General features: G+C 37.6%; 1 protein-coding gene across 2 annotated transcripts in view; it reads right to left on the bottom strand.

Moving 5' to 3' along the window:
* CDC40 (cell division cycle 40) overlaps positions 1–13,340 on the bottom strand; it is a 51,768-nt gene that overhangs the window by 2,907 nt on the left and 35,521 nt on the right. For both annotated transcript variants that reach the window (XM_024248241.3, XM_054558002.2), the window contains 5 exons: positions 11,536–11,637; positions 9,863–9,978; positions 9,477–9,610; positions 3,115–3,191; positions 360–504 (listed from right to left, as the gene is read on the bottom strand). In XM_024248241.3, coding sequence (XP_024104009.1) covers positions 360–504; positions 3,115–3,191; positions 9,477–9,610; positions 9,863–9,978; positions 11,536–11,637 — 574 coding nt within the window. The remainder of the gene's footprint in view (positions 1–359; positions 505–3,114; positions 3,192–9,476; positions 9,611–9,862; positions 9,979–11,535; positions 11,638–13,340) is intronic.

Raw genomic sequence — 13,340 nt, 5'->3', positions numbered from 1 at the left:
TTAATTCTTCTGGTGTTCATTCAATCATAGCAATACAGTGATTATAGCACTTCTAGTCTTGCTTAGAAAAGCAGAGAAAATAAGGCATTGGTTATATAGACAGGGATTTATTAGGTGGTTAAAGGGCATAAGCCTAAGTAATAGAAGGGAATATACTGAAGCAAGAACCTAAAAAAAGCAAAATGTAATTTTCCTAATTTGTTCTTGCCTTTATATCCAGCATTTTGACAATTTTGACAGATTATCGAGTTCTCATAAAAACATATTATGTGAGAGTGATGTGTAAAGTGTTATTTGTACAACAACAGTTTATATCATCATATTTGAATATGAGAATGGATTAGAAGATTTAAACTTACCTCATGTCTGGTGAAAAGTCCACCTGACAAGCATAGCCTGCTACCATATGGCCCTTAAAAATTTTTTTCTTATTTAATCTAAATCTGTTCTGTGCTCCAAAGATTAAGATTTGGTTGTCCATTGATTGGCATGCTAGCCATTTTCCTGTAAATTCAATAAATGAGGTATTTTAGAGGAAGACTAAAATATTTTTTAAAACTTTTTATTTTAAATATGTTCACTGTGATTAATATAACTTTTGCTCCCAAATACTTTATAATAGTAAAAAGTAAATTTACTATACCACCTGTAAAATGTTACAAATATGTCACTGGCAAGAGGTATTCATATATAAACTAATGGCTTTTGTGTATACAATCCTATATCATTGAGCACTCTCACATAAAAGTTTTTAAAAAAATAAGAAAATATAGAAATTCCAAGCTTAATGTTAAAGAAATAAGCTAAAAGTTATGAAATGAAATTAATTTATAGTAAGTATAGACAACAGAACTATGGGAAATAGGAGAAAGAGACTTATCTGTGGTAATTATGGAATAAAGAAAGATTAAGTGGGAAGCCTAGGGTTATTAAATAAAACTATACAAAAAAAGAGATATAATTTAAAAAATTATAGTAACTTTTTAAAAGGCTACAATGCTTTTCTCTACTTAGGATTCATCAAAGCCCCTAGAGGCTAAACTGCAGCGTCTATAGTCATGCACCACTTAACAATATTTTGGTCAATGATGGACCGCACATATGACAGTGGTCCCATAAGATTATAGTGCCAAATTTTTACTGTACCTTTTCTATGTTTAGATACGTTTAGATACACAAATGCTTACCACTGACTACATTATTCAGAACAGCAACATGCCATACAGGGGTAGAGCCTAGGAGCAACAGGCTATATATACCATACAGCCTAGAGTAAGTAGACTATACCATCTAGGTTTGTGTAAGTACTCTGTATGATGTTCACAAAATGACAAAATCACCTAACACTGCATTTCTCAGAAGTACCCTTGTTGTTAGGAATGCATGACTATACTTGCATCCTATATATAGTCATCCCTTGGTATCTGTTGGGAATTGGTTCCAGGATCTGCACCCCTACCCAATACCAAAATCCACAGATGCTCAAGTCCCTTATATAAAATGGCATAGTATTTGCATATAACCTACATATCTCCTGTATACATTAAATCACCTCTCGGTTACTTATAATGCCTAATACAATGTAAATGCTTTGTACCTAGTTGTTATGCTGTGTTGTTTTTAATTGTTGTATTGTTATTTTTTATTGTTTATTTTGTTGAATATTCTGGATTCGTGCTGGTTGAATGCCAGGATGTGGTGCTCATGGATACGAAGGGCCAACTGTACATGTAAACATTACTTACTAAGGAAACAGACTTAAATAATGCCTGAGTGGGTAAATGGCCTTGTTCAAGATGGGCACAAAATCTGTAATAGGTGGTTTTAAAATATGCTACATGAAATACAGATGCACAGTGACGAAGTATATAATCTAGCAATGATCAAAAAAGGGTTCAGTTAGGTTGCTCTTCTCATAAAAATGATGGAGCATTTGGCAACTATTGCCATTTGCTTGTGTCAGAGGCCCTGATGGAGCAGCAAATTCTTCCTTGCCCTACACTTGGAGCTAATTATGTGAATTGACAGTGGTTTCAATGACAAGGTCCCCCAAACATCAGAACTCCCACTTTAAGACTCTCATGTAGAGCTATAATTACATCAGTACATTGTCAGTATATCTGTAGCACAAATTATCTTGTACTTAAAAGACAATGGATTAAACAATATTAAATAGATTTATCTTCTTAATTTTTGTCTGAGAAAATCTTTTATAGTGCTAAAGTGTTCTCATTATGGAGAATCAGACCAAAACTTCCTATCCCCTGAGAGAGTTTACAATAAATCACTACTATTTTTTTTAGAGAGAAGGGTCTTGCTCTGTTGCCAGGCTGGAGTACAGTCGCACGATCACAGTCAACCTCCTGGGTCAACCAAACTGTCCATCTCAGCCTCCCAAGTAGCTAGTGCTACAAACGTGCACCACCATGCTAGCTAATTTTTAAAATTTTATTTTGTAGAGATGAGGTCTCTCTATGTTGCCCAGGCTAGTCTCGAACTCTTGGGTTCAAGTGATTCTTCTGCCTTGGCCAAATCATTATTAAATGATTTACTGAACGTGATTCTGTTTGGAAGGAGAATTAGAAAAGAAAACTCCGGCCAGGCATAGTGGCTTAGGCCTGTAATCCCAGCACCTTGGGAGGCTGAGGAAGGAAGATCACTCGAGCCCAGGAGTTTGAGACTAACCTGGGCAACAAAGGGAAACCCTGTCTCGAAAAGAAAGAAAAGAAAAGAAAAGAGAAAAAAAAAAAAAGAAAAGAAAAGGAAAGAGAAAAGAAAAGAGGGGAGGGGAGAGGAGAGAAGGGGAGAGGCGGGGAGAGGAGGGGAAAAGAAAAAAGAAAACTGATTGTTAAATAGAAATCTGATGTTCAATCAATGTTAGCTGTAAATCATTGTTTCTTTTATTTTTATTTAAAAAGAGACACAGAAAAGTAGGTGAGGTGACTTACATATGAAAACCAGTAATTCTTTCTAATATTGTAAAGATTACCTTATACAAGTAATGGCACGGTGACAAACTTCCCCAAGAAGGAAGGGGCCAAAGTTCTTTTGAATAAAGAAATCACACCGTATCTTAGAAGCTCATTTAAAAATACAATCTACATACTAACTCACCATTTGGAGACAAAGTCACTGCAGGCATTGAGTGCATACTGGGTTCTGCTATGTACTTGAAATCCACAGGGATATCCCTAAAAATTTTCAATAGCATATCAGAATAAGCAACTTTTAAAAAGTACCTTCAGAATTATCTCCGGAACAAAGGAATAATATGCAAATAAAAGCAAACTCTTGATATTATATATTTAATAAATCTTTCATGAAACTTTCTGGAAGAAGAAAAATCACAAGATGACACTGTACTGCTTATGGTAAATCTTGTACTTCATAAATCACTTTCCATGATCATTATAACAGTGGTGGTGATTTTGTTTTCTATTTCATTTAAACTTTGGCCTTTATGTTAAAAAATTTGTTACTAAAAGTTCTTTAATAATGTACCATGGTGATGGGTACATTACAATCTCAGAATTCACCACTATATAATTCATCCATGTAACCAAAACCCACTTTCACTCCAAAAGCTGTTGAAATAAAAACAAAAATTAAATAAAAAATGTACCATGGTAGGGCGAAGCAAGATGTCTGAGGCAAGCCTATGGGGAAGTGTTACTTTACTGGCTAGCCTACCTTAACTTGAGTGGGTGAGAGTGTTAAAGAGCCTGCAGCAATGCAGGTGGATGGTAGGCAAAGCTGCAGGGATCTGTGAGCTGGTCTAGCCCATCCAGAAATGATGATAAATGATGATAAATAAATGCTTGGTACCTGGGCTATTTTCAGTTTACATGTAAAGCATTTCAAATGTGTTTGGTGAAGGAGAAAAAACATTAAAAAAAAAAAAACAAAACTCATGTGAGTGACAAAAGAATGAAAAAAAAATTAAAAGGTAGTTACCTAAATTTAGAACCATCAAAAGTTCTAAGTGCCTTTTCATTTTCAATATTCTCCACGCTAAAAATTCTTTCCTGAAAGGAGTTTTGGTCTTGTTGCTTTTCATGAGACCAGAAATATTTTTTACAGAGTAATGTGTGAGAAATGTAATCTGATGAATAACACAGATTATACAGCAGCAATTTCAATTTCAAACCCTGTTTCAAGTTCCAATACTTTGATTAACTGGAAAATAATAATAATTTGCCTTAATATAAGGATTTTCTCTATTCATCCATCCAGCAGAAGGAGGAAATGACTAGAAAAAACTTCTATCAGGGTCATGGTCAGAGGAAAACATTTTCAGGTATAACCTGGGGAATAACATCATTTGTCAGATCTCCAACCCTTTATACCACTGTGGTACCCACAAGAACTGACATTTATAATGACCCAAAAGTATTAAAAAGAGCTGCAAATGAAAAAAAAAAAGGCTTGTTTCTTCCCTCCTCGTATTGTTAGTGGTTAATAATTTTACAACACGAATTAAAACATGAGAATTTTCTAAATTAACCATAGTCCAGGTTCATATTGATCAATGTGTTAACAAAAGTAAACAAAAATATTCAAATGGATACCTTATTTCAAGGAATCTTCATACCAGGAGCTGTGGAAGAAGAATTTGAACTACCCTGTGGACTTCATTATTTCTAGCAAAAATGCCTGCTAGGCATAGTTATATTTAATAAACACAACATGGCTGGGCATAGTGGGTCACATCTGTAATCCCAGCACTTTGGGAGGCCAAAGTGGGTGGATCCCCTGAGGTCAGGAGTTCGAGACCAGCCTGGCCAACATAGCAAAACCCCATCTTTACTAAAAATACAAAAATTAGCCGGGTGTAGTGGCACATGCCTGTAATCCCAGCTACTTGGGAGGCTGAGGCAGGAGAATTGCTTGAAGCCAGGAGGTGGAGGCTGCAATGAGCCGAGATCATGCCATTGTACTTGACACTCTAGCCTGGGTGACAGAGCGAGACTCCATCACAAAAATAAACAAACAGACAAACAAATAACAGCACTATTTTCTAATTGGATACTGTAATTCAGTATAATAAGCTAGTAACTCATATCTTGCAAATAATCTCCAGTTTAAAAATGAATTCACGAAAAAAACCTAATAAAAGTCTATGAATTTTTAAAGCTAAATGATAAACAGTAGTGTCAACTTCTATAAAATTTTATTTAAAAAATATTTTACCAAAATAAATGCCTTCTGGAAAAAACATGCCTATGACATTTCATGCATTTGGTCGATTAAAATACCACAAGTTGGCCGAGTGCAGTGTAATCCCAGCTGTAATCCCAGCACTTTGGGAGGCTGAGGCGGGTGGATCACAAGGTCAAGAGGTCGAGACCATCCTGGCCAACATGGTGAAACCCTGTCTCTACTAAAAATACAAAAATTAGCTGAGCGTGGTGGTGCATGCCTGTAGTCCCAGCTACTCGGGAGGCTAAGGCAGGAGAATCACTTGAACCCAGGAGGTAGAGGTTGCAGTGAGCTAAGATTGTGCCACTGCACTCCAGCCTGGGTGACAGAGTGAGACTCTGTCTCAAAACAAAACAAAACCCACAAGTTGCTGAATATCTAATATAGCTTTTACTCTCCTTTAGAACATAAGAGTTAGTTTGTATAGTATTATTTAAGAAAGCCAAGTTTCCTTTGTTTTCTTTTATCATTATGGTACTCTAAGCAGGTACAAAGTATAAAAGTTTGGCAAACACCACTTGTCTGAAGGCCCCAGTGTTGCTAATTTTCCCATATAGGAGGTCAGCTGTCACTTTGAGGAGGTCAGGGCCTCCCTTCCTCTCCTAAGCAAGTGGCCAGTATCACTAGTAATTGCTCTTTGGGATGATTTATGCAGTGAAGCACAGTTCCAGGGATCCTGAGCTGGTTTTGCTTCCCACTTGTCTTTGTAGCAGGACAGACCCTCACATTTATTACTTTCTCACTAATCAAATCAAATACAAGTTATTAATTAATACCTTCTCTCCTTACCAGTCCCCTCATTCATCTATCCATTCATATGATCAAGAATTCAAGCTTTGTGAGGCCGAGTTTGTGACCAGCCCAGCAAACAGAGTGAGACCCTATTTGTACAAAAAATTTAAAAATTAGCCAGGCGTGGTGGCACGCACCTGTAGTCCTAGTCACTCAGGAGTCTAAGGCAGGAGGATCACTTGAGCCCAGGAGTTCAAGGTTGCAGTGAGCAATGACTGCACCACTACATTCTAGTCTAAGCAACAGAGTGAGATCCTGTCTCTTAAAAACAAAAAACAAAAACAAGCTTTGGAATCAGTTTGATCAGAGTGTGAACTCTGGCCCTTTTGTGTCCTGTGTAACCTTGGGCAAATTACTTAAACTATCTTATTTCCTTATACATAACATGGGAATAACAAATGTACCTATCTTATAAGAGTGCTTTGCACACTAAATCAGATAGTTCATGTGAAATACTTAGGATAGTGACTGGCATATAGAAAGAGCTCAATCAGTGTAGCATCATTGATAATTACACCAATAATGACTTCTTTATAGATTCAGCACATATTGTGTGCCAGGCACTGTGCTGGGAACAGACAGTAAGCATGACTCACACTGTTCTTTCTCTCATGGTTAAGAACTTGTCAGGAAAGAGAACAAATAAACAAGTACTTGAAGTATGCTAAAAGCTGTGGAAAGTCAATGACAGTGTGGGATGATGGAGAGGAGGCACCTAATCTCATCTGTGGACTGGTCAGGAAGGCTCTCATAGTAAGGGTTAAACTGAAAACTGTTTTTTTTGTTGTTGTTTGTTTTTTTTGTTTTTGAGATGGAGTCTCACTCTGTCGCCCAGGCTGGAGTGCAATGGCATGATCTTGGCTCACTGCAACCTCCACCTCCCAGGTTCAAGCGATTCTCCTGCCTCAGCCTCCCAAGTAGCTGGGATTACAGGCGCCCACCACCACGCCCAGCTAATTTTTGTATTTTTAGTACAGACGGGGTTTTACCATGTTGGCCAGGCTGGCCTTGAACTCCTGACTTCGTGATCCGCCCGCCTCAGCCTCCCAAAGTGCTGGGATTACAGGTGTGAGCCACTGTGCCTGGCTTTTAATTTTTAATTTTTTTATTAAGATGGGGTCTTGCTCTGTCACCCAAGCTAGAGTGCAGTGGCACAAGCATAGACCACGGCAGCCTCGACCTCCCAGACACAAGCAATCCTCCTGCCTCAGCCTCCCAAGTAGCTGGGACTACAGGCCTGTGCCACCACACTAGCTAATTTTTGTATTTCTTGCAGAGATGGGGTTTTACAATGTTGCCCAAGCTGGTCTCAAACTCCTGGGTTGAAGCAATCCACCCAACTCAGCCTCCCAAAGTGCTGGAATTACAGGCATGAGCCACTGCACCCAGCCAAGTTACAGTAAAATCTAAAGAATGTCATCATTTGTAACAAGACAGTATCATGACTTTTTAGGAATATTTCCTAAGATCTGAGAGGAAATGAAAAAAAAAAAAAAAAAGAAACATACTAACATTACCTGTTAGTTTAATAAAAATCCTTTCCTGACCAATGTTTTACTTTAGAATACCCACATACACATGTCCTTAAGCTCTGTAATTGCTCAATTATTTAAATATTTACCAACTTGTTTTATACCACTCTATATTTAAAATTGAAAATATCTGAAGGTAGAAACATCAGAAAGTTTGAGTATGATCAAACTGTTAACGTATATAAAACAAAACAGAACACGTATATGCATCCAGAGTTTGTGCAAGTGATCTAAGGTGGCTCATATAAAACTTGGGGTCCATGTTAGAGTCTCTGTAAAAAAACATTTCTGAATTAAAAAAGATCTTAGCTGTAAGGTACTCTCTAACATGGGCTATATATTAAGACTACTCTCTACTAATTGGGGATAATCTGAAGGGGTATAGTGGTGGTGGTGGTGAGTGTGGGAGAAACTACAATTAAATTACATTAAATGCTCAGTCACCCAGATTGTCCTGACAATGGTTAGGGACCTGCTCAGGTCCCCAAAGGGACTTAAGTATAAAGAGGAAACCACTGGCTGTGGTTCAAGGCTTTCCACTTGTTAAAGCAGAAAAGCTTCTGGGGGATGGAAAGACACACTTTTTAGTCCTTGCTAGGAGGACTCATGGTTGAGCTGTGCTTCATAACTGACTGTAAAAACATGGTGGCTTCCATCCAATCATTCATTTTAACAAAAAGGTTAGTAAGCATTTTTTTTGCAACTAACTTATAGAACACACTATGATACGTAATGAAACTAGTATATTGCTTAACTTTAGAAAAATATTTTTTCCCTAGCAAAGTACAATTAACCAATATAATATGACTATATTCTAGAAGTAAAACATTTGTACCACAGTGATGATATGGGGTGATATGGTTTGGTTCTGTGTCCCATCCCAAATCTTATCTTGAATTGTACTCCCATAATTCCCATGTATTGTGGGAGGGACCCTGTGGGAGATAACTGAATCATGGGGATGGTTTCTCCCATACTGTTCTTGCGTGGTAGTGAGTAAGTCACATGAGATCTGATGGTTTTATAAAGCGAAACCCCTTTTGCTTGGCTCTCATTCTCTCTCTTGCTGCCGCCATGTAAGAAGTGCCTTTCTGGCTGGGCGCAGTGGCTCATGCCTGTAATCCCAGCACTTTGGGAGGCCAAGGTGGGCGGATCATAAGGTCAGGAGATCGAGACCATCCTGGCTAACACAGTGAAACCCCGTTTCTACTAAAAATACAAAAAATTAGCCGGGCGTGGTGGCGGGCACCTGTAGTCCTGGCTACTTGGGAGGCTGAGGCATGACAATGGCGTGAACCCGGGAGGCGGAGCTTGCAGTGAGCTGAGATTGCGCCACTGCAGCCTGGGTGGCAGAGCAAGAATCCGTCTCAAAAAAAAAGTGCCTTTCTCCTTCATCAATGATTGTGGGGCCTCCCTAGCCATGTGGAACTTAAGTTCATTAAACCTTTCTTTTGTAAATTGCCCAGTCTTGGGTATGACTTTATCAGTAGTGTGAAAACAGACTAATACATGGGGCATTTTCAGTATTGAAAAATCATAAAAAGTAGACATTTAAAAAATTAAGATATACACCACTATTTTCTTTGGGTGGTTCTAGGGCCATGGTCTTAGGCTCAATCCCCCTACTGCTTGCCAGTTATTTTACAGAGATGAATAAAGTACCTAATAAAGAATGTAAGACAGCAAAATACAAATCTGTCATCACCATAAGAAAAACAACTCAAGATACACATCCTTTGGAAAGACTATCCAAAGATTATAAATGGTACCATGTCTGGATTTTAATTTGCATATTGTCAGTACTTAAACAGTTAAAACAGTTTGATTGGCAAGCCAGGATCACAGCTGCAAAAAATATTCAAATGGTTGCATATTATCAGGCTTCATCTTTGTCTATATAATTTTTAACTGCTTGCTTTATGTAAATCAGATTTTCTACTGATGGAAACTCACCATTCCCAAACTCTTAGGCTTTTATCATCAGATGTGCTCACAAATCTCCTATTCTCATCCACAAAAACAATGGTGTTGACAGCTCCCAAATGCCGATCATATTCCTGCACAATTTCTCCACTTCGAATGTCCCACTGTATATCAGGCAAGAAAAAGATAAAGACAGAAGTAGAGTGGATTTATGAAAGACCACAATTCTGGAAAGTGGAGGAGAAGATCTTCAACATGATGTTTTTATAAATGTAAATTTTTCTACTAAGAATGGTGCATTAGCCGTCCCTAAAAGTAGCAAACATTAAATGAGTAATATTAGCTTATTAACATATTCCATCCCCTTATACAATATAAAGCTTAGGAGTCTTAACAAAATACTGTGAAAGACTTACTTGCACAATCTTCTTATCAGACATCCCAGCCACAAAGAGATTTTGCTTATCTTCATCAGGATTGAATTTGACACAGTAAGGTACTTTTCGGTTTGTAAATCTTGATATACACTGTCCTAAAACCAAAGACTCAAATTAAATAGGTAAAATAAATTTGACCACTTAAATAGATGACTGTGAGATTAAGATCTAGAGGTCACCTGCTGAATACATTTTGTGGAAGGGCTGCCTGCTTGCTCTTTACTGTAAACTACATTTGTTCTTTTTCACAGATTTTTAATGATTAAAAATAATTTTTTCAAAAGTAAATCTGTACTACCAATTGTAGAATAAATAAATTATAACTTCATTCATATAATGGAATAGTGCAAGCAATAAAAAAGAACAAACTACTGGTACAAGCCATGAGGGAATCTCAGACATTATGCTGGAGCTAGAAACAAAAGAGAAAAAATGGTATGATTTCATTTATAAGAAGTTTAAGAAGAGGAAAAATGAATCTGTGATGACAGAAGTGGTTACTATGGTTACTGGGAGTGGGCACAGACTGGAAAAGGGCATAAGAAACCTTTACTGAGTGCTGGAAATATTCCATATCTTGATCTTGGTGGTAGACAACTGCATAGATACGTTTACCAAAAAAAAAAAAAAATCACTGAATATTTAGGCACTTCATACATTTTACTATATGTATATTTTATCTTGATTTTTAAAAGAACCTGCAAAATAGTAGTCTCTCAGCCTTGGCTACACAGTACAATCATTTAGTCTATAGCCATACCAATTACATAAATACCTTTGAAGGTGGGACTCAGGCATCAGTAATATTAAAGCTCTTCAGATGATTACAATGTGTGGCCAGAATTGAGAACCACAGCTAAAGTGCTGAAGAATATGGGCTTTGGCATCAGAGAGAGAGCTTCGTTTGAACCCAAGTCTGCCACTTATTAGCTGTGTGACCCTGAAAAAGTTAGCTCTTTAAGCCTCAGTTTCTTTATCTATAATATAATAATAGTACTTACCTCATAGGGATAAATTAAGATTGAAGGAGATACTGAATATCAATGCTTAGCAATTATGCCTGTTAAATGATGTTTAATAAATATTAACTATTATCATTACCCTTCAAACGCAGTAAGGGTAATGATAATAAGACAATAAGATAATAAGATGGTTTTTCTAATTACATAAAATTATACTAGCCACAACATATTAATGTGAATCAATTAATAAACAGCAATTAGTATGGCTGTGAATATATAAAACCAACTGGCCTGTGAAAGTTTAGACCTACATTTTAATCAATTTGTGCAAATACATTTAATTTTGTTCATTAGACATTTATTGCACTTCTGTTATGTGCAATGCACAGTGCTAGGTGATGTAGGGGAACAAAAAAATCAATTAGATGGCCTATACAAGATTTCGACTTTGCTCATCTGTCAGTATGTTTGCTTTATAAAATCTACCTGCTGGAAACAAGTTTCACAGTGAAAGAGCTACTTATGCTCAGTTTTGACTCTACAAATGTATTTTGTGATATTTGCTGACAGTGAATGGTATGAGAATCAGCAGTTAAAGAAGGTGCCATTTTGCCACAGAAGACTACTCACACCATTTCATATATAAATAACTTGTAAGATGAATATGTATTAGCATAAGTGAACTCTTACCTGTCTCAGTGTCCCAGAGCTTAAGATACCTGTCATAGGCTGCGCTGAGGAACTGTGTTCCTGCAGTATTGAAGCAGATATCCCTAACAGCCTTACTGTGACCTAAAGGTGGAGTCAACAGAAACAGCAATGAGGTGAAGTATCATATATCTTCTTCTCTTAAAACGTAAACACCATAAAGAGAAACAGCACTAAGCAGTGGTTCTCAGCTGTGAGTCAAGATCACTGGAATGCCACTGCCTGATTTACTGACTTAGAATATGTTACGTGTGGGCTTCAGAATGTGGGCGTTTTTTTCCCTTTGAAGAAGCTCCTCAGGTGATTCTGATGCATAACATCTTGGTTAAGAACCAAGAGGAAAAGGTTTAACTTTTCTTTTAAGTCTGCCATAGCAATTACTTAATATGCAGTACATACAAGTGATGACTAGCTGGCCAAGAATTTATGGAAATGTAAAAGACCAGTTATTGCCAGTGAAAGAAATGGCTGCTGGAATTTTGGAGGTTCACTCTCAGATTGTTCACCAGGCTGCAAGTGAAAACAAAGTGCCCTAAACCTAAAGTTCAGGAAACTGTAGCCCTTGTTCAATAATTGTATATTTCTGTGATCACATTACCAAATTTCATAGAAACTGATTCAGAATGTAGGAGACTTTCTGAAAACTATATTAGCTTGCACTGGTTTTTTATTTTTATTTTGAGATAGGGTCTTGCTCTGTTGCCCAGCCTGGAGTGCAATGGCTGGATCTCAGCTCACTGTAAACTCAACCTCCCTGGCTCGAGTGATCCACCCACCTCAGCTTTTCGAGTAGCTGGGATTACAAGTGCACATCACCACGCCTGGCTAATTTCTGTATTTTCTGTAGAGACAGGGTTTTGCCATGTTGCCCAGGCTAGCTTCTTTTGTTTTAAGATGATATTTTGACAATACACTAATTTTAAGGTGCTTATTATTATACTTTACTTAAAAATGAATATTGCCAGATCACTCAACTCTTTTAAAAGTTACAGGGAAAAATAAAATGTGGCTAAACAAAAGCAAAAATGTTCCTATTTTTGCCACCCCACCATGACCAAGACACGTACAACTGTGCAAAATGAGCATGGCACAAATTGTTAACCACATGCAGCAGCTCTAAACCATCACCTCCAGTGAACTCCCATCAGGATGTATGTGTCATGGTAATTAGGCATCCTTTTCTACAGCTGGAGTTCCAGTCAGAGCTGCTATCACCTCCCTCAGGAGGAAAATTTCAGTTTTCCATAGAAAAATGGTCTGCCAGTAGAGGGGAGACAGATGCGGACCAAATCCACTCTATCTGACAGAGACATTTTGTTCCCCTGTACACAGCTAAGAGCCTTCCACAAGTCTTCCTTTAGGCTGCGGTGACATCTTAGGCAGTATTAATTTGTGCAGGGAGGCCCTAAAATCATAAAGCACTGCCGAACAGACTCCCACTTTAATCTAAAAACAGAGCCACTACAAGTCACACCGTTTCAATGTGGTACAGTTAAATATGGAATGAGTAACTAGCCTTCACATGAAATTTGACAAAGACAATAAACCTTTCTCTACCAAAGAGTCTGGTTTGTCACAAAGCTGTCCTCCCTTTGGCCTTCTTTCTTTCTTCAAGGAGTTCTCTCAATCTCATTCCTTTTTTATGCTTTAGCTGCCAATTCCCAGTCTTTCTTCAAAGCTTGACATCTGGCTATCTAATTGCTTAGTGGACATTTTCACCTCAATGTCCCAAAGGCAGCTCAAATTTGGTGTATCTAAAACCTTACCATCATCTTATGTTCCTTCTT

The sequence above is a fragment of the Pongo abelii genome, chromosome 5 (genome assembly GCF_028885655.2).
Source record: "Pongo abelii isolate AG06213 chromosome 5, NHGRI_mPonAbe1-v2.0_pri, whole genome shotgun sequence".
Lineage (NCBI taxonomy): Eukaryota > Metazoa > Chordata > Mammalia > Primates > Hominidae > Pongo > Pongo abelii.
This window is presented reverse-complemented; position numbering and strand designations above follow the sequence as displayed.